Source organism: Lepidothrix coronata, unplaced genomic scaffold, assembly GCF_001604755.1.
Source record: "Lepidothrix coronata isolate B3197 unplaced genomic scaffold, Lepidothrix_coronata-1.0 Scaffold52, whole genome shotgun sequence".
NCBI classification, from domain to species: Eukaryota; Metazoa; Chordata; class Aves; order Passeriformes; family Pipridae; genus Lepidothrix; species Lepidothrix coronata.
Genome location: NW_016690232.1, coordinates 2305749 through 2327606, shown reverse-complemented (window position 1 = coordinate 2327606; position 21858 = coordinate 2305749). Strand labels below are relative to the sequence as shown.

General features: G+C 39.6%; 1 protein-coding gene across 10 annotated transcripts in view; it reads left to right on the top strand.

The window, feature by feature from the left end:
• DNM3 (dynamin 3) overlaps positions 1-21858 on the top strand; it is a 171939-nt gene that overhangs the window by 90437 nt on the left and 59644 nt on the right. For all 10 annotated transcript variants that reach the window (XR_001874952.1, XR_001874951.1, XM_017815672.1 and 7 more), the window contains one exon: positions 14026-14135. Coding sequence is in view for 8 of the 10 variants with exons in the window: in XM_017815672.1 (XP_017671161.1) it covers positions 14026-14135 (110 nt within the window). In the remaining 2 variants the exon portion in view is untranslated. The remainder of the gene's footprint in view (positions 1-14025; positions 14136-21858) is intronic.

The following is a 21858-nucleotide window of genomic DNA, read 5'->3' as shown; positions in this document are numbered from 1 at the left end:
TAACAGCTCTTTTTGAGTGAGTCCAGAGGATGCCATGAAGATGCTCAGAGGGTTGGAGCACCTCTCCTGTGAGAACAGGCTGAGAGAGTTGGGGTTGTTCAAACTGGAGAAAAGAAGGCTCCAGGGAGACCTTAGAGCCCATTCCAGTACCTAAAAAGGGCTGCAGAGGTACTTTTTACAAGGACATGGAGTGACAGGATGAGGGGGAGAGGTTTCAAACTGAAAGGGGGTAGGTTTAGATTGGATGTTAGGAAGAAATTCTTAGCTCTGAGGGTGGTGAGGCCCTGGTACAGGTTGCCCGGAGAAGCTCTGGATGCCCCATCCCTGGAAGTGTCCAAGGCCAGGCTGGATGGGGCTTTGAGCAACCTGGTCTAGAGGAAGGTGTCCCTGCCCATGGAAGGGGGGTTGGAACTGATGAGCTTTAAACTCCTTTCCAACCCAAAAGTTCTATGATAGACTTTTTTCTTTTGAAGAAGTGCTGTTTTGGGGGGTGGGGGCAGGAGTGTGTGTGAAGGCAGTGAGGATTTTCTTAAACTGCAGAGTAAGTTGAGCACTTGCAGCCTAATTTAAATTAATTAGAAATGTGTTCTTATGAAACTCAGTACCTGACATGAGTCAATTTTTGTGCTGAATGATCCAAATAATGAAATAATGAAGGTCTTTCTGGTAGTATTGTTCAAGCTGAGAGAATTTAGAATCCAATAGTAATTAGAGTATAATTATTTTAGATTAAGGGGCATATTCCTGTTATTGTATATAAAATTTTCCTCCTTATCAGTGAGGAAAGAAAAATTCCATGATATGCTTCTCTTAAAGATGATTTTGTGTCCTAGTGTTCTGAAAGGATCTGGGATTTTGTTTATGCCTGCAGAAAATATCAGAGGTCACTGCATTCCCATCTTCTCTTACCTTTAAGGAGGAGGCAGTGCCAGTTCTGTAAGAGTGCAACATATGGTGTCAGTCTCTTTACAAACAGTGACCTTCTCTGCAAAAGCACCTAGAAGTAGTTAGTGCTCTTTGTCCACAAACAATCTGTGGCCAAAGTTGTCTTTCCATTCCTGTGGTTCCAAACTTGAAAAACGCTTCTTGCACCAAACGTCTTTAGCAGGAGATGTGGGAGGTGAAGGGGCAAATGGAAGTGAGTGCAAGAAAAACAAGGGCACTCTGGGTTCACCTGTAAATGCTCTGTGCAGCTGCCAAATGAATTTGATTTTAAACTCTAGTTTTGTGTTCTTAGACTAAACTGTATTTTTCCCCTGACTGAAGTAGTTTCTCCCCCTTCCCATTTCTGAAGTGCAGTTTCAGGGCAGATTGAAATGTATTTGAGGTATTCTGTTTCCTTTAGGGAATGTGAATTTCTTTTAACTGTGAATTTTAGTGCTGTAATGTATTTTATTTAAATATACATATGTTTAGCCTTGTCTATTACCATGTAGTTTTTTCTGGGAATTACTGGTAATTATATAGTTTGGTAATGTATTAGTATAAAGCCTCATTATTTCAAGCTATGTCAGTATAATGTGTTGTTAGACATTTAAAACAAATCCACACTGGTAGACACTCTAGTTTTTGTAACCTTGGGAGTGTCCTCAAAGGAGCATAGAATGTTACTTCAGCAAAACAAATTAATTGAGAAAATAATTAAAATATACATTTAACTTGAGTAATGTGAATGCAAAAAATGGATTACAGAAAATCAAACTGCTGAATACGATGTTTCAATAGTTCTTGGGCAGACTCAGGATATTTTTAATGAATGTTTTATTTCATTATTTTATTTCAATACATTTGAGGCTTTTGGAGGGCAGAGGGGAACCAGCTGAAATGTTTTCTTTCTTTTATATTGTATTTTTTAAGTTGTGATGCATGGACAACTTTGCAATAAGCTGTTCTCCCTGCTTTGATCTTTGTCCTGAGAATAAAATGAGTGGAAAAAATGTTTGTCTAAAATGTGCTTTATCACTTTAGAACACGTTAAAAGATGATCTCTGATAATAGAATTAACTGTGTATGAAATGAGCTCACTGAGAGCTCATAAGATGGTTTACACCAGTAAGGCTTAGTTGTCTGAATTCAGTTTTCAGACTCAATCCTGGAATGACTTTATTTGTGAAAAATGATGCAGCTGGGGGTTTGATAGTTTGTTTCACTGTTATGGATTCCTTACTGAAATTCGAGTTTGTATGTATATTTGTGAGTTAGTTATCCTCTTTTTACTTGGATTTTTGTTGTCACCGTGCCGCTTTCACATTGGAACAATCTCAGTATGTCAGTGTTCGAAAGCAGTTGTAACACATTTTTTCAGCAGCAGTTCCTTGTTGGTTGCAGTATCTGTAAAAGCTAATGACATTAAGGAGGAATTGGAGTATATCTTTCAAAGCACAAGTAACGAGTAATAGGAGTGTTTTGACATAGTGTTTAAAGAAAAAAAAAAATGGAATTTGGTTTCCTGCCCAGAACTTTGACTGACTGTCTGGGAATTCAGTGCTGTATGTCACTGTTATGTAGAATTAGAGTAAGTACTTTGGAGTGACTCTTTACAAATATAATAGTGTCCTGCAAGTTTAGGGCCAATGAATTCATAGCCTCCAATATTTTGAGCCAGCATTGACCAAGACTTACATTGTTGAGGAAGTGCTGTGTTTCCTAGTAAATATTTCACTTTCTTCCAGAGAAGCAGTGGTTTTTATCTTTCCTGTCTACAGTACAACTGTATACTATAAAATTCAACATTTTTGCAGGCGTTTCAGAGTTCAATACACCTTTTTTGTTGTCTTCTGTGTTTGCAATAATGTTGTTACCTCTTGCATTACCTTTGTTTGTTTAGAGTTCTTAAACTCCTGGAGGCTTTCTAAGCCATTGTCCATTTTGTAGGTTCTTTGAAATAGCTGAGGTTAAGCATATGTAGACAGTGCTGCTGGAGCAAAAATTTGCACCTTGGTTATTGAATCTTTAAAAATCTTATTTTCATAATATCATTTCACCAACAATAGCTATCCAAGCTACATGTTGCAGATTTTTAGAGCATGATGAAGATAGCTCTTACAGCTATTTTGATAATTGGTTGGAGGTTTTTTTCCTTAGGAAAGAGTTCCTTCCCTAATTGTGCTCTTGGGGAGTCCGACTGACAGTATCTTAACAAAGATGATTAAGTAAATGCAGGTGTTTGTCATCCTAACACAACTCCTAGTCTACACAATGGTGTATTCAATCTGTATTTTCCTCCCTAAGCAAACAGCATGAAATAAAAGAGGGTGTTAGGTATGAATCAGAGTAATACTTGATTGCAGGAATCCAAACATGGGAGAACTGGAATTCTTTAAAGATGATGTTATTTTATACAGAGGAGAAATGACATATTTTTAAATGTCATTGCAAGAAAAGACAAGGTTTGGCATTAGTCTGGATTGGAAGAGATATGAAGAAAAGTAGGAAAACAATTAAAAATGTTTTTTAATTATTAGTAAGGTTGTTATTTTGTGATAGTCAGAGAATATATCTGCAAGATTCTTTATCTGGCAGTTCCTGAAGACCTCATCCACCATGCAGAAGCAAGGGAAATGCCTCCTCCTCCCAGGTGCTGATACTCTTGAGAGATGAGATGTGCTTGTTGCTCACAGTGATGGTGATAGAGTCTCTGGTTGACTGGGAGTTTGTTGCTGCTTTGCTGGAAATTAATCTGGCAGCCAGAAGCATGACAGATGTTGTCTTCTGACTTGAGCACCCCACTCCCCCTAGTGCCCCTCACAGTGGCAGTCCAGCTTTGTTCCCAGGTCTGGGTTGTGACAGTGCACGATCTGCCTCTTAGCAGAAGCCTCTGGCTGTCTCCTCCAATGTGGGGAAACTGATACTACATGACTGAAGATGTGCTGGAAGTTGGTGCTTGCCAAGTGTTTAATTTGCCTGTTTCTTAGCCATGTGCTCTTCTCTAGCTGGCTGCAAACATAGCTTTGGATGATCTGTTATGGATGTGGGCATGGTCTGCTCTGAGCCTGTGGGAGACATGCCAGCGGTGACAAGGATGGACAGTCTCTAAGGCTTTGGTGTTACGTGTTATCCTGTCCCTGTGGTTGAGCAAGGGCACAAAGGTGAGCTTGTATGGAGCTCACAAAGGTGATCTGTCATTAAATCAAGTTCTGCCACCACGCAAAAGGGCAGCGATAACACTTGAACAGTCCATGGTTATTTCCATTCGAGGATGTCTCTGTCCTTCCAGAGGTGCTGCTGTCAGCTTCCCCAAACTGTGGTGCCTCCTGCTGACATCTGCCTGACTTCACCACCTGCTATGGTGTTTAGAGGGAGCATGTGGCCAAGGCAGTAGAGTTTGTCCCTCTGTTTCAAGTGTGTGCTGTTAAGGCATGCTGTGGGTGATGCTGGAACAGGACCTGTTTTTTCTGTATTCTGCTGCAAGTGAACAGCTGAGCAGCACAATCAGAATGATTAGCAATGTGTCTGGGATCCTTCATGGTACACGAAACAATGTGCTGTTATCAGGAAAGAGCTGCTCGGGAGCAAGCAACTCTTGGTCATTTGAATTTAATATGCAGCACCTGCAGGTTGAAAACTACCATAATTGACATACTCCCAATGGTAGGAGTCAGTAGTAGACTGGCACTGCCTGGCACCTTGCAGGCACATTTTTAAATGACAATACCTTTGCTGGAGCAAGTCCAGAGAAGGGCAACAAAGCTGAAGAAAGGTCTGGAGCACAAGTCTGATGAGGGGTGGCTGAGGGAGCTGGTGAGGCTCAGCCTGGGGAAAAGGAGGCTCAGGGGAGACCTTATCACTCTCTACAACTCCCTGACAGGAGATTGTAGCGAGGTGGGGATGGTCTCTTCTCCCAGGTAACAAGCAACAGGACAAGAGTAAATGGCCTCAAGTTGCACCAGGGGAGGTTTAGGTTGGATCTTAGGGAAAATTTCTTTTTTTCTTGGATGTTCTACTAACCTTTTTTTCCACGTTCCCATGCCCACGTTGGTCAGGTTCCTTTTTCTGAGTTATTGTTCAGCGTTTGCTCTGATGAAATCCGCAATCCCCATTCACGTTCCTGTGCCTACTGAGGCAGGTGATGTACATTCAGAAGCAGCTTCTGTCTTTAGTTAACAGAATAGAGACAATTTAAGGTCAGTTTGCTGAACAGCTTTGGCTATGAGCTTCAGGAGCATTTCAGTCTGGGACAGCTTCATGGAAACAGTCTTCCTGATGAATATTTCTAGGGAGATTTCAATCTAATAGCTATTAATTTCCAAGGACAGAGGGTTGCAGGTTTTCCTATACATCACTGTAATTATTTTAGGATATCTTCTTAACATTTTGAGACATCTCAAAACCTTCCCTTGAAGATTTGATGGCATTAGGTCACTTAACATTTGAAGGTAGTGCTCTTGATATAAAGTAGAAATAGTATTTTGTGATTATGGTGTATTCAGGTTTTTTTATGGATTTAATATAGGAACATCCCCAGGGCTACTTATTTTATTAAAAACCCAGATATATTGTTGTGATAGAGTAAGCAGGTGGTTTTTTTGCTCTTTTCTTATAATTCAACAGTTTTCCTTTAAAGAAGTTAAGAAACTGGACATATTATGTACAGCAAGGAAGGAGATAGTTTCAGACAGTTGGTTCAGAAGTTAATGTTTGCCATGATCCAAGTATCTTGGCTTGATTTTAAAACAATAAAAAAGAAAAAAAGCATGAAAAAAAATCTGAAGTGTACCTTTCAAAAAATGCTGCTATAAAAAAAAAAATAAAAAGGAGGGGTGGTAGGGGAGAAGTCTTGACACCAGGAGCTCTGTCACAGCAGAGTTTCTCTCGGATGTCTGGAAAAAGTCTTATACTTCTGGGATGCTTTCCAAAATATTTTCAGTGACCATTGCCACAGGCGTGAACTTCTTAATGCATTTTGCAGTAATCTGCACCACAGTAAAATTGATTACTGTCTGAAAGCTTTTCATGATAACAAGCAAGTAAGGCAGTATAAATGCCATGAATTAATTTGCCTTGTGCATTATGTTGCATCTTCAGGAGCCTTGCAGAGACAGATGTGTCGCCTCAGGAAAATCCCTCTTAATGTTTTTTTACATAATTATGTAATTGCATATTTTCTTATTTGAATTTTAGTAAAAAGGACTCTGCTTCCTCATGAGGATGCGGTGTCTCTCCAGATACTTCAGTTGGTACCCAAGGAAAGATATCCTGAGTTTGAGCTTTTCTAGGATTCACTTTATAGAAATTGAAATGCATACAAAAACCAGAAGACTTTTAAGAAATGCCTTTCCAGCAGAAAACAAGGGTGCCGTACCAAAGGTGCATCTTTTCCATGTTCCTAACAAGGAATTTCAGGAAGCTTATAAATGAGAGGTTCTCTTTCTATGTACAACTTAAGGGAATCCAGGAAGCTGAAAATACAGTTCAACTTACTGTTTTTTTTCCATATTATCTTAGTATTCCTAATGCAAGAGATCACTAGAACTGGAGAAGTTCATCCACCCAGACCATCACCTTCTCAACATTGAAATCTGAGCTACACTGCCATTCAAAGAGAGTAGGTTTTAAGAACTATGTTTTTTTCTGTAAATAAAAAAATCCCACCACTAAAACATTTGTGTGTGTGCATATACATAAATATTTTTATACACACACATATATGTGTAATAAGCAAAATTGTAAACCGCATGAATGAAAAGCTGTACACAACTGAAAAAAGCTGGATCTTGCAGACACTGGGGTGTCCTTGTCCCTCTGTGCCCTCTGCCAGCACAGACATCCTACACCAAAGCCCTTCATCTTCCACTATCGCTCCCACAAACCTCTGTGGTTGTTGGATGATCTGCAGTAGGTGAAGAGGAAAAAAATAAAAACTTGAGCACCAGTAGAGAAAAACAAGCTGTCCTAAGCAGGCTTCATTGCAAGGGATAAAAAGGTCAAAGGATACTTTTTTTCCCCCCTCTCTACCTTTGGATCAGCCACTAGACTCATCCAGCAGAATTTTTCCAGACTGTCACTGGTTCATCAGTCGGGGCTTTCTCTCAGTTTTAAATGCCAGCACCACTTCAGTTCAGAGGAATTGCTGGCTTCTTTCCCAGACAAGATTTCCCAAATTCAAAATGACCTTTCAAGATCCTAACTAATAGGAGCTAAACAGAGATTTCCTCTTCATCAGGCTCTTTCTCAGATTGATCCTTTTACTGACAGCACAGACCGGTGAAAGACCAGCCCTTCACTTGTGATAATAAACACCTCTTTTGGGGAGGGGCAATCTCAGATCACATTGATTTTGTTGTTTATTTCAGAAACTATTACCCTTCTGTTTGATGCACTGATTATGTAAAGGCACAGGGAGTACCAGTGAAATTACTGGATTTCTTCTTTTTTTATTTATTTAATCCTGCCATTCAGGCTCTGCATGAATGCAATGGAATGCCTACTCAGCCACCCCAATTATTGAGGGAGATGAGAGATGGACAGTGGAAAAGATGTTTATCTGGGTACCATAACATGGGCACTGCTGTGCAGACACATCCCCATGGAGTTAGCTTGGTGCAGCAGGTTTGTTAGCTCCCACTCAGGGGCAAGCTTGCTGAGCACTCTGCAAGGATTCTGTGCCCTCCAAGCAAGGAGAAGGGGGAATTTGGGGCTGTCCAGCTCTGAGCAGGTGGGCTGTGTGGTTTTGCTCTGATGGGTGCTCCAGAAATGCAAGCAGCAATTTCATCTCCCTAGAAACCCTCAATTAGAGTTGGAAACCTGTGCTGAAAAATAGTGATGTACAGATAGTCTTTATTGATGTCCTTTTGCAAAGTCTTCAAAAGTAGCAGGATAGTAAACTCCTTTCAAGAAAGACATCAGTGATCATTTCTTGAAAGGATGAAGTATTTCAAATATGGAGTTCTGAACTTTTGTGGTTCTGTTCCTGAAGAAGTTTGGGCAGGAGGAAATTGCAGAAACAAATATAATACTGGTTCTTATGAAAGAAAAACATGGTGGGAAATGAATGATAAGACCAGACTAAGGACTGATTTAACATTAGCATCAGGTTTAGTCCCATAGTTGAATTCAGAAGAAACAGCAGAGATATAACAAGCCTCTTAAGTTTTTTTAATAATATGTTGTGGGAAAAGATACTAAAAGATTGGGAAAAATTGCAAGTGTCAGAAGTATGCATCATTACCTAGAAAAGATAGTACAAATGCAAAATATAGAAAGATAATAACTAAAACCTGAAATAGCTTGATTCTATCATTAGATCTTTCTTTTTTCAGCTACAGTTTCAGCTTTGATTTGTATCAGAAACTCATTTTCTCAACCATGGCAAAAGAGACTTTTAACACTGAAAGAATGTAAGGTTTGATATTTGTGCTCTGTGCTGTGTGCTCTGTTCTTCTGACAGTCTGGCTTATCACCCTGAGCCGCTGTCACATTTTTGTCTCGAGTTTTTCAATTTGGAGTTGACTGTGGAAGACTAAAGGGAGAGGTGCATAGATGGAAGAAACATGTTCTTCTCATCTGCAACTTATTAAGTTTTCTTTTGCTGTGCTTTTCATAAAAACATTAGAATATTTATGTATTCATTGTTTTGCTGTTAAAGCAGCTCCTTCTTCATTTTATAGACACGTTAAGAGTTATGTTTTCTACAGCTGTACCCAGGAGCACGTTCAGGCCTCAATCCCACACTAAGTTGTCTCTAATAAAATAACTTACTTTGTTTTTCTTCAAAATTTTGCAGTAATGTAGGAGAATATCATGCTTCATTTTTCAGAGTATGCTTTAAAGCCAAATGTGGGGAAGCAGAGACCATTGTGAAGATGCTGCGTGGCCTTCTCAGCTGAGAGAGAAATAGAAATGCAGTCAAATTCTCTTGAGTATATTTAAGGTTATATGGTTAACTCTTGGATATTGATTTAAAGGTATTGATATAAAGGTTTCTATGAGGCATCTAAAGAGTTTGCACTTTTCATCAGAGTAGGCTACTTGCACTGCCAGTGAGAGCTCCTGGGTGTAAACAAGTCTGAGCCTTTCCTTTTTGGGAGTAAACAGGCACAGACCGCTGGTATTTCCTTACACTTCCTATTATTTTTCTTCTTTCTTTAATATAGATCACTCTGGCTCAGCAGGTTCACAAGACACTGCTTCTTGTGTCTCTGTAAAATGCAGGTACCGATCTGGCCATATAACATAGTACAGTACTATAGAACATCTTTCTTTTGGGGATTATTTTCTGCTTCTGCTGCCTTAAGTGCTTTACCAAATAGCTGCTTGGCTTTGGTGTTCCACCTACACGTTTTAGTGCCCTGATTGCAGAATACCTTAACAATGCCCTGCCATCAGTAGCTGCTGGCAGAAACAAGGTCGAGCCAGCAGCTACTGATGGCAGGGCATCGTTAAGGTGTCCTGCAATCAGGGCACTAAAATGCCTTGTCAGGTAAGTATTAGCCTCAATCTATTAAAGTGCAAACAAATACAGAGAGTAGTACAGTGCTGGTCTGGAAATCTAGTTCAGAGGCAGAAATGCCAGCCTTTTTCTCTGCTGTTCCCAAGCTTTATTTGAAAGCTGTCCTTCTTCAGTTTATGATTTTAAAGCAGTTCACTCTTTTGCCTCGTTAATGCCTCATACTAATGGCAGAGACCTTTTGTGGATACCTACATTTGCTGTCAGTGCATGGTAAATACTCTTGGGGTTTGTACTTTCAGTACAAATGATGCAGAGAATGAATCCTGCTGTGCCAACTATTACACACACACAACTATTACAGTTTTTATTTGTGCCAACTATTCCAGTATGGCTTCCTCTTTCAGTTGGGAGCTTGATTTTTTGCAACTTGTGGTCCCCACAGTCCCCATAGACAGGTTTTGGTTGGTGTCATGACCCTCCATGTGGAAGCTGGTGTTCTAAAAAGTTAGGAAGTGGTGAGCAAACCAGCCCAATTCTCCTTGATGTAACTGAAAGTGTTATTAGGCCAACACGGGCTCAGACCTGCCTTTCAGAATCTGAATATCGTGTGTTTGAATTGTCCTGCACGAACTTTCCTGCCGTTTTCTTGGGGAGTAGAGTCTGTCCTCTGGCTGGTGCTGCACTGTAGCCATCCTGAAGTGACAAATAAAAATGACAATCACCTTTGATAACTGGAAGAAGTTGAAGTAATTTAACAATCTCTTTTCTTTGAAGCAAAGTTAGCTGACATTGTGTCCAAGGTTTTTTTTTCTGCTGTTCTGACTGAGCCTAAAAGTTCCAAAAGCAGAGAATAATTTTTGAAGCGGTTTCTGCCCCTGGCTGAAAATGCAATGGAGTTCATTAGCCTGGAAGTGCTGGCTGAGTCCCTGCTGGGGGAAGGGGAGCTGCTCTTGTATTTTTTGTATCCCATGTGCCATTTTGGACTTCAGGAGTATTTATTTTTAGTACATTTAAACACTGCAGAAGGAAGGGGCAGTTGTAATATGGCATATTTACATCATGCTGTCAGTTCCTGGCAGCTTACTTGCCTGTCGGAGAACAGAACTAGTCCATTAAGGATGTGAGTGCTACTTAGGCCCAGGGGTGGTGAAAACATCGTCTCCAGGGTGGGAAGGCTCCCCGGGCCAGCAGGTTAGTTTGTTTTTCTAAGGTGGAGTACGGGGAATTTTTTTTTCATGTCACAGGAACAGGAATGGGCCATGCTGCCTCCCACTTTTTCCTTCTTCTTTTCTACTCTGGAAAAAGAGAGGCAAAGTCTCTACGTGGGATCAGCATGTGCTGGTTTTTCCCCTCATGTCACGCTTAAGTTCTCTGCCCCATTATAAAAATAAAAATCTATAAATAAAAAAGAACAAATGCTGAGTGGGACAAACTGGACCCACAGTTATGTGCATGTAGTCACTCATAGAAGTGTGCCTAGCCCCATTCCTTCCAGGCTTCATGCATTCCCTGTTTCTTACCCTGTCAGCCTCTTAGGAGGGGAAACATGCACAGATAGTCCTGGCCGAAGCTTTTTTTGCCCTACCACAAGATAATATTAATTGAGCTTAGGCTGAAATGTTGTTGGGATCACCTGCTGTTGAATTAGCTCGTTCTCCATTTACATATATTTTCCCCCATTTGGGGTGAGGGGAGGGGCGCAAAAAAATTGCAGTGAGTTTTGCTGCCACACTTTAATGTCACAGTAATACCTTTCTCCTGGAATTAGGCAGTATTTAGCTCTGATCTCTCATATGTGACATGCTGTCTCTGTTTGCCTCCAGCACAGGCACCCTATGATTTCCTTTTCTTGGAAACTGCCCTGTCTCAGCATGTGGGTAGGAGGCCATGTAAATAAATACCAACCACTTCTTAGCCTTCAGTAGGCATTTCCTTTTTCCTGGTGGCTGCAGAAGAAACACTTTCTCACAGTTTGGCATCAAACATTTATATAACTTTCTTGCTTGTGGAACTTTTGTTTAGACAATCAGATTCTTGGTATAGTTTTTTCATCAGTTTCTATTTTTATTCATCCGTGATTGCTTGGTTTGCCAGTAAATAATGTCTGTCAGAACAAACACTTCATCAGAAACTTCTTGAATTTTTTGTAATTGAATAGTAAATCATTTAAAGCATATTCTGTGATACCGAAAGATAAGTTTTAAAGCAAAAAATTGAGCTTATCTAGATTTTTTTTCTTAATTATGATGGAATAAATCAACCCAAATGGAATATTTCTGGTGAAAAAGTACTTTTTGTATATAACTTCTCTTAAATTTTTGAAATAGAATACAAAGTAACTTACATTGCCATGCAGTCCAGCTTTCAACTGAAAAAACATATTTGCTTATAATACAAAGTTTAATATATGAATTTATATACTAGAATATTTTTCAAGTGTTTGTCACTTTGTCAAGGCAGCAAAGCTAAAATGCTGTCAACACTATTTAGGACATAAGTTAATAACAGCAAAATCATGTCAATAAAAATCAGTATTAGAAGGCAGTGTACTTCTAATTTTCATACATAAATATCTGATCTGCAAGTTCTTTATTTAGCGTCTTTTGCTATTATTTATTTTTTATTGGTAAGTTATGAGTTTACTTTGCTTAGTTTTATTTATCTCAGTGGTAATACTCACTGAATGGATGACAGTGCAGTGTCCTTTCAGGGACAGCCCCCAAGCTTCAGAGACCATATATTCCCTGGAAGTAGAATAGAGATATGAACTCTGATAAGCAGCTGTAGAGTGGCACAGAACTAGACTCCTTCATGGCAGTTGTTGTTAGATGAGAGGGTGAGGAATATACGTATGTGTGAGCTTTTGTGAGTAATAATTTCTAGGACGGCTAAGCCAGAGGTAGTTCGAAAATCCATCAGATACTTTTTGTGTTATATACTGAATTTGATAACTTTTGGATTCAGAAAACAAGACAGTAGAAGCCATGCTTTTCCAGAAGGCTTTTGAAATATGCTTTTTCCTCTACTGAGGCCTGGTATGAGGCTGTCTAGGAAAGTGAGCTGTTATTGGACATGTCACTGTATTTTTATAGTTTCACTCTTAAGGCCTTTCTCATCCAGTTTAGTTTTGCAATCTGCTGAAGCTTAGCCAAGTTGAATTGCATCTGCCCTCCCAGAACACACAGCCTAGTGAGGCCTCCTTCCAGTTCTGTGCACTGGAAGTGACTCCAGTGTATTTCTTCTGGGAAACATGTATTGAGACGAACAAATCCTAGTTTGGATTGTCCCTTTGTCCTGTTTTGTGGCAGACAATAAACTGTAATCCCATGCATAGTTCTTACTTGAGCCAAGCCCCAAAAGGGATATCCCAGTCCAGAGTACTCCAGCAAGGGCAGTGGTGCTGGACTTTACAGCTGGCTCTGCTGGTGGCTGGGAGGGACGAGTCAGCATTGCTTCCGATGGCAGATAAGGGACTGTAAAGGAATCCAAACGTCTCCAGCTTTGGTGAGTTACTGAAATTCTGTAGAACCATTGGGTAGCCAAATTCACAGGAACTCCATTTAGTATCCACAGCACAAATTCCAGGGCATAAAGCCTTTCCCCACTCCATGGCTGCCATGGTAATGGCACCAGCCTTAACAGTACTTTAGTGACTTTTAAAAGCTGTTAAACTGTACCCTTGTCTGCAATGTTACTGTGATGTGCAAGACCAGAATGAGGGTAGTGAGGGTACAAATGTCACCCCTCTTGTCTTTGGATCGCTTCTATTTAGCATCAGGTGCGTTGGCAAAGCAAAATGGAGGAGTTTGCTTCGGTTTATCCATCAGTGCAAGGACTTCAAGGAAGTTTACCATAATGGAAACAGCTAATAATCTGAGGGCTTTTTTGTTCTTACATGATTCATTAGCTCAGGAGTGTTACTAGTCCTTAATTGGGAGTGACAGGAAGGAAGGAACTTAGAAAAGGTGAAATTACAGTGATTGTGCTGTAAATGAGGGTTGTGATGAAACTGCCCAAGGAGTTGGCTACAGCAAGAGTTAGTAGATCATTCCTATTTGGAGAAATAAGATGGTTAGATTAGGGTCTGATCTTGTTTTTAGATGATACATATAAAACCTTGATAATAGTATGATTTTGATTGATTTGTATGGGTTTTGTATTTTTCAGTGAAGGAATGAAAATTTACTGGTTGGCTCATCAAATGCCACCCTAAATAATTAATAAGAGTAATTCAAGGTAGAGATTGATTTTATGTTACTGGTTACTCCAGTTGCTCTGCAGGCATGGTAGAAGAGTTTTTTATTGATCAGACACATTTTAGTAAAGTCTGACCCTTTCCTTTTTAGAATTCAGAGGAATGAAGAATAATAAATGTAGATGCTTTTGTGTTTGATGTGGAATTTTTGTAATAAGAAATGTTTTAAAAGAAAAACATTTAAAAGTGAAAAAACAGAACTGAAATTAAGGTTTCATTTCTCTTGCAGGTATGTCTATGAAAGATAAGCAGACATTTAAATTTTGGGTATTTCCTTATAATAGCAAATGTACCAAGGTCATTACCAATTAAACAGAGCTTGCTGAGATCAGGCTTTTTTGAGACTTCTCACATATTGTTGTTTTAATCTATTATTTTCTAGGAGAAAGAGAAGAAATACATGCTTCCTTTGGACAACTTGAAAGTGCGAGATGTTGAAAAGAGCTTCATGTCGAGCAAACATATCTTTGCATTGTTTAACACGGAGCAGAGGTGAGAAAATGTGCTATTCTGGAGATACTTCTATAAAATTATTATCTAGCTGAGCATTTTAATAACTATAAGAGCAGTTCTGGTATTTCCACCATGTTGAATACACAAGCATCTCGATATTCCTGATTTATCTGCTTCTTTGCTGTTGCATAACCGTGGGATGAAAGGTTAGTGTCCTCCCAGCCACTCGTGGGGGGAAACAAGTCCATGATGAGTCATGTCGTTCTTCCGTATGGCTGAATAATCATCTCCTGATCCTATTTTTGTTTTCTTTGGCAATCACCTAGGCTTACCAAAACATTCATGATTTCTGTACCTTGTGACCAGATTCAGCTGGAGTAAATCACAAAAGCATCATTGCTTTTCACTTTCTCCAGTGGAAAATCTTGCCTGTCTTTAATCTTGGGAGTCACTTGGTTGTTTGTTTGGGTTTAAACACTGCTGAATGGAGAGTGAACCAGATTCCTCCACTTCTCCAATTAATAGAATCTTTGGTTTTGTAGTTTTTGCCCTGCACTTTTCCTTTCAGACTTCATCCTCTGATTTAAGTAGTGTGGGTGCCCTATGGGAGCCTGCTCCTCATGCACAGCCAATTCAGGTTGCTGTGCACAAATAAGGCAAGGAAATGTGACAAAAGATGTGCAAGTGACCTGTAAGTTTTTTTATTTTACTGAGGAGGAGAGTTGCATGTGTAGCTGTCTCAGTGGAATTGCATTTTTGCAGATAAGGGACATTTTCACTAAGTTCTTTTGCAGGAAAATAGGTAAAGTGAAGTGTAGGGGTAGCATGGATAGATGTCTTTGTTTTCCTCTTCTCTTCTGCTATGTCCCTTCACACCTGCTTCTCCCTCACATCACTAAAGCTTGGCAAATACCTTCAGGTGTTCAAGATGATGAGGGCTGGATGTCCCTGCAGAGCCAGCTGTTGTTGCTCCTGAACTGGCTAGAAATAGTGGCCAGAACTTTCAGAAGCAAGAAATGCCCCTCCCTCCTGCAAAGCAAAAGCAAAGCACGGGGTTTCTGGGCTGTTAGGTTTCTGCTGGCCCCAGAAACGTGAGGGTGCAATGTGAGTCTGGCTTTGAACTACCCATGGAGGCGCTGCCTGTGTCTGCTGACACCTCAGCCAGCCTGGATGGGGACATGGTCTGCCAGGAGATGCCCTTTGAAAGTATGTCACACACATACTAGCTGGGAATAAGATTTCAAACACTTGACCACTTGCATTTCTGAAGCACAGAAAAAAGCTCTGAAAAACTTGTTATGTTTTTAAAAAACATACATGATTTTCAGATGCTAGAAATGCATGTGATTCTGATTCTGCTGTAGATACATGTGAATCATCCTGGTGTTGCACACACGTCAGTCAAGAAAGGTGACTGCCCTGGTGGCCTGATATCAGTTGTACATATTAAGTTCCTTCCATGAGAAATTTGTTAATTTTAGCTCATTGTTTCTCCTGTGATTTGGCTAATGGCTTTGAATATTGTCGTTGTCTTAAATATTAATCATTGAACTGCTGTGAAAATCCAAGAGAAGCATGCATTTCCATTGGCAAGTTTGGGATTTATTTGGGTGTTATATAGCTGGACATTCACATTTTCACTTGATCTTTATACACACTGGACAGCAATGATTTCAAAATCAGATGTCTAAAATGTTTGCCATGTCTGCAATAACCCTGCCCCTTTGGGCTTGGAGTAGCAGCCTCTGCAAGCTGCTCTAAAAACATCCTTACATCTTCATGGGCATGTTAAGACATGACAGCACAGCAGTATGATGACAAAATACCTTTGCCTTAGGAGAGGCAGTTCATGGAGACAGTCTTCCAGCTTGAAAGGAGGCAGAAGTTGTTTTTGAAGAAATATTTATTGAATTCCAGTTACAACAACAATTTCGCTGTTACTGTAAACCAGCTGATTTTTGATATTTCTAAAACTCTGCCTGCTGGCTCACATTGGTCAAAACAAGATTAGTATTACTTTCCACTGTCTCCTCAATTCGTAGATGTGTCAGTAGAAGCAGGAATATTGGTTCTCGAGTAGAGACACTCTCCCCTATCCCAGATTCTTAGGGAAACGGAAACAGGGAATTGATAAAGATATGTTGAAATAAGGAGTCTTGTTGTTTTATTTTATGGTAACTTGTTGATTCCTGGTTTCTGATGGGGGCGTGTGTGTGAATTTGGTTTGCCTTTCAAAATTCAGGTAAAAAAGTAATGTATTTTCTGGTTGGGTTTTTTTTGTTGAGGGGTGGTGGAGTGGTTGTTTTTTTAATTAAAAAAAACCTTAGCAACTGAGAAAGAAATCAGCTTTCAGAGTTTGCCCACTGAGGGTTCTGGTTATGGAACCATTTTGCTATTAAAGATGTAGATTGTTAAAGAACAAAGGCAAAATCATCTGTTCCAGCTTCCATGATGGCATGGAGATTATTCTGTATCTCTCCCCCCCCCCCATAATTTGCAGCATTTTTTTTTCCTTGACTGTGCAAACTTTCTTAATGTTCAATTAAGTTATTTTAATTGCCAAGTAAAATCCCTTTAGGAGAAGAATTTTAATAAGCTTGTTCTCTTTTTCATTCCCAGCCCCTCACTGCATAGGTATTTGCCATATGTTTCTGATACTGTACATTTCAATAGTTTCCTGGATTATGCACTGCATTTTTTCCATTTATGAAAACCTTTCCAGCTCTAAAATATAGTTACCAGGAAAATACTCCTTTCACTGCATAGAAGGAAAAACCATCTTGAGTTAGCTGAGACCTGGGGATAGATGCAGAAGGAAACTTAACAGTATCTGTCATTTTGATTTACTGCAGAAGTCAACAGTTCTCTGACAGGAATCAAATGTGACTGGGTAATGTAGAGTAAATGGAGACTGTGACGATTGATTTCACAGTGAAGATAAATTCTCATGAAATGAACATAATTGTGTGTTTATGAAAAGGCTGTGTTGTGAAATAATTAAATTATTTTTCTGTTACTTTCTAATTAAACCTAAAAAAAAAAAAAAAAGTGAGAGGGAAAAGGGAAGCTCTTGGCCTGAAACAGATACAGCATTGGTTAAAGAACAGGAGGTTAGGTTTGTTTTTCAGCAAAAATAATTAATATGTTTAAAGTTTTTGAGTAACCTATCTACTTAATTTATAGACACTATGGAAGACCTTTGCAGATGGATTTCTCTAGTTTACTTACCTTAGAAGTGCTAGATACGAAAACCAAGTAAAGTAGAGTGAGTGCCCTGTGATTCCTGGGTAATTTTTGGCCATGTCCATCTACATGAGTCTGCCTTTAAGCAGCTGAAGTTGAGCTGTGGGTTCAAGCAATGTGTGTCTAAACTTAAAGCCATCAAGAGAGTGCTATTTTGTGTTAACCATCTTTTCTCCTACACAATAAACTGCTGGCAAGTTTTTTTTTTTTAGACTGGAAAAGAGATCAAACACATTAAAAGTATTTGAAAATAATTAAACTATAGGAAAAAAAAGAAAGTTTGCATTACTGCTGTAGAACATAATGTGAAGCTGTGTAGGGGTAGCCACTGATGGACTTTCTTAGGCAGAGCTAAAAATGGAGGAGGGAGGATTTTCTCAGTGTTTCTACTCACAGTCAGCACATTAATCTGTGATGTCCTCATTGATGAGTGTATAAGACTCTTGTGCAGAGTTCAAGAACGAACAAAACAAATTCTACCCATTCCAGAAAGTTTACTTTCCTTATAGGATTTCATTCCAAATGCTTTGTCTATTTCCCATGTATTTCCTGGAAAAATTATTCAGCGATTGCTGCTTTTTCTGTTACCTGAGTACTGTAACCCAGGACAGGAACTCTGGTCTTACATGTGCCTCCCTTTAAGATCTATGCAACAGTTCCATCTCTCCCTAATTAAGAAGGGCAAGCAGTCATTTATTCTCATGATCTTGCCCTGCTGACTACAGGATCCACATGGCACTATTTTTCTAGATTCTCAGTTTCCCTAAAGTAATCTCTTGTTGGTGCAGTAGAGTAGTTGCACTTTTATGCTGATTTATTTGTTAATAAATTGTATTACTGTATTACAACCCCATCTAAATACTACTTCCCTTTTCAGTAAAGCAAAGATGATGAGTAAAAAAAAGCAAAACTGTCTTCATTTGCTGCAAGCAGAAAAAAAGCTTCCTTTCCACCTCTTCTCCAGCTCTGGAGAGATGAATTCTTTCTCTTTTATGGGAGAAGAGATTCTACTAGGTAAAGATTTTTGTGGTTATAAATGGTAGTTGGCTGAAGAGTTTGTCGAGTTGGTGAATTTTCAAGCCTTTCCTACCAATACTGGGAGTAGCAACCCTACCATGAGGAAGAGTCACCTGGTGGAGAGTCCCTGATTTTTCTCTGTTCCTCTTCAGACTCATTCCTTCCCTTGGAGCCAAAGAAGTGAAACTGGTGTGTGAAATTCACCCTTCCTTGCAGAGGAAGATCCCCCCAGCTCTCCCTATTTTTCACTTTCCCGCCCAGCCAGGATTTAGATGAAATGGAGTAACAGTGTTGCTTTCTTTTACCTCTGTGGTAGGGGGGTGTGAGGAGCAGATGCAAAGCACGGAGCTGTTCCTTTCTGCCCTCTCAAGAGTAGGTTCCTGAGAGCTAAATGCCCCTCACTAGTCATAAAGCAGTGGGAAAAAACCTACCACCCCTGCTCGAGAGCTGACTGTCTGGGACAGACTCTGTGTAGAAACAGATCCTTAATGTGACAAACAGATGAATGTCCAGAGGAGAGTGATCAAAAAGCAGTTCTGAGGGCACACAATAGGACTGAAAATAGAACTGCCAGATGATGAGTTTTAGCTACTAACTCCTGAGTACACTCTGTCAGGAATCATATTGCACAAGAAACTGTATCATCTAACAGGACCCAGGAAAGTACATTGTGTTTGCTAAGAGAAAGGGAGGACTATATTTTGGGTGCATGTTGTTGGCTGAGTGTTGCTCTAGAAGGGGATGGAGCAGAAATTGTCTCTGGAACTCCAAATGCACTAAAGCTTTAAATCCTGGATTTCTTGTTATGGACAGCAACTGGTTAACTGCTCTCCATATATAAGGGAAATTGGGCAAGAGCCAAAATAAAGGCAACTAGTGAAAGGAGACCGGGTCAGAGGAGGTGTTGGATAGAAGCCAGGCTAAAGGATAAAGCCTAAAATGAGATGTATGTTTAGTTACTGTTTTTGAATTACTCAGAAAGCTAAGCCCCAGGAAGAACTGGACTGTAAGCTATTCAGAGCCCTCTCTGTTCGAAATGGAAGAAAGAGAATCTGTTTAATTAAAAAGCCCCACAAACTTAATCCAGCAAAAAAGCTGCTAAAATTTCTAAACAAAGTTCTAAGATGCTGGAGAGTACAATATTTAAGAACAGGAAAAATATACAAACCCAAGGAATAGCTAGCCTTTATCCCCTCAAGTCCATTCCATTAAAAAAAGAAAAAAAAAAGAAAAGGAAAAAAAAAAAGAAAAAGGTTGGGTCTTTTTTTTTCTGGAATATTTCTTTTTGCCATTATTGACAAGTGTTCTTTGCATGACAAATAAAGGATTGTGTGGTGGATAGGTGGTGCAGGTATTGAGCTTTAAAACTGGTATTACTGAGCAAAAAGGGGTTCTTGGAGAAAGGAAGATGCAGTGCCAAACCCATAGCTTAAATATAGAAGTTACACTGTACTTGAAGAAAATTCCCTAAGTGATTGTGTGGGATCTGAAACGGAAGTGGTGCCTTCCAGACACGTGGGTGTTGTAAGTGTGGGCTAAGCCGTGGATGGTGAATCTGACCCAGCACAGCTTCACCTTCCCTGCTGACAGTAATTCAGCAAGGTCTGGGTCCCACTACCCCATCCAGCAAAGGGCAGCACTGGAGCAGGAGCTGAGCTCCCTCCATGTGTGAGGAGGGACTGACAGCTGTGGGCAGCTTTTGTGTCTGTGTGGCCCCAAGGCAGCTTCCCAAACAGGCTTCCATTCCTCGCCATGAAAGGCATCAAACCTTCTTCTCCAGGGAGTTATGGAATATTTTAGTGTCAGTCACTGTTACTACTGCGGATTTTGGCCTATGTGATGTTAGTTTTGGCTGCATTTCTGTTCTGGGTTACATATAGCACTTGAGAGACTTCATTGCCAAGGCTTGTCTATATACTGATCAGCATATCTTCTGTTCATTTTCACCTTAAAATCGTGGGGGTTTGTGTGTGTTTTGGGTGCATGAACTTGAAAAGATCCTTATACTTTTGGGAGAGCACTCACATGAGTTAGGTGGCAAAATCCTTAAATGTTAATTTCATGGCATTGTCTCAGAGATTGTCTCATTGGCTTTTCAGGATATTACGAAAAAAAGATCTTCAGAGACACATGTAATTAATTTTAATTAGCATTCACACTGGAGTGATCTGAAATGGTACGCCTTGATAGAAAATGTTAGTCATTGCTGTTAACTCAGAGCAGATGGCCATTTTTGTTTCTTCAAAGTATATGATTTACAGAGCTTCTAGTAGATCTTTTCTATTTGAAAAATAGTGCATATATTCAAACCAGCCATTGTGAAATTATAGGTGTCTAAAATGGTAGACTAAGGTTGAATAAGCAGAGTGTGCAAAGTTGAGTTGCAGATTGAATAAGTAGAGAACATAGATTTTCATCTAAGGTTATCTTTGCTGATAGTTGGAGTATCTGAATTCTGTTATTTCCTCCCTTTTTCATTTGAGGTGGCTATTTATGAAACTCATATTCTGTATTATTTCAATTTCAATCAAACAAGAAATACCTAAAAATATTTTTTGTGTGTTTTTCATGGAATAAAATTGGGCCAATTGGCATTTGATTCTAGATTTCTGATGTTGATTTCATATCTGCTTCCATCCTAATAAAAAGATCGGATGCTCACAAAAGAATCATTTGAGATAAGCACAGCTTTTTGTAATCCCTGTAGAAGAATATATTCCTTTACCTTTTAGTCTGTGAGTAGCTTCACTTGTGTCAGTGCAACTGCTGAAGTTAAATGTAGGTTTGTGTTCTTTGGAGGATTAAAGTAGTTTATAGGCTCAATTCTGAAAAAAATCACCAGTATCTTTGCTGTGTAATGGCTATTCTGTCTCCTCCTGTATTGGCAAGAATAAATACCTTTTTCAATTAATCTTGGTTTGTATTTTCTCTCTATAAAAGGAAATTTAATGCATACACACTACATCTCTGTCTATTGAAATGTTGCAGATCCAATGCAATCTAAAAGCTGTCTATGCATATGGTTAATATGTGGATATGAATTAATATATGTGCACACGTGTCAACTGGGTTTCTAATGTGCCTGCAGTGGTTGCCCTTAAAATCTTTGCAGGTTTGTTGGAGATAACTGTTTAACCTTATCTTAGTAGTAAGAAATTACAAGAGATACAATCCATCTTGATGTCTAGCAGTGGTGTGTGCTCAGAGAGCAGCAGTTCTGATGTGCAACCACTGTAGAGGGAAACCCACTGGAATTGCCTCCACTGTGGCAACTAGAAAGTTCTCTCTTTGTGATTTTCAGTTGTGTGTCATTCACTTATTGGTCCTGGATTGTATAGGTCTGCTGGTTTATAGACAGTCAAGTCTTTTCTGTGCAGTGCTGACAGCCCAGGCTTCAGGACTGGTGGAACAGTCACTTGCAGCTGGGCTCAGTCTTCAAACTTATCTTGTATTTCTCTGTTTCCTCTTGTGCACTTTCAAATACCTTATTCCTGTCCTGTTA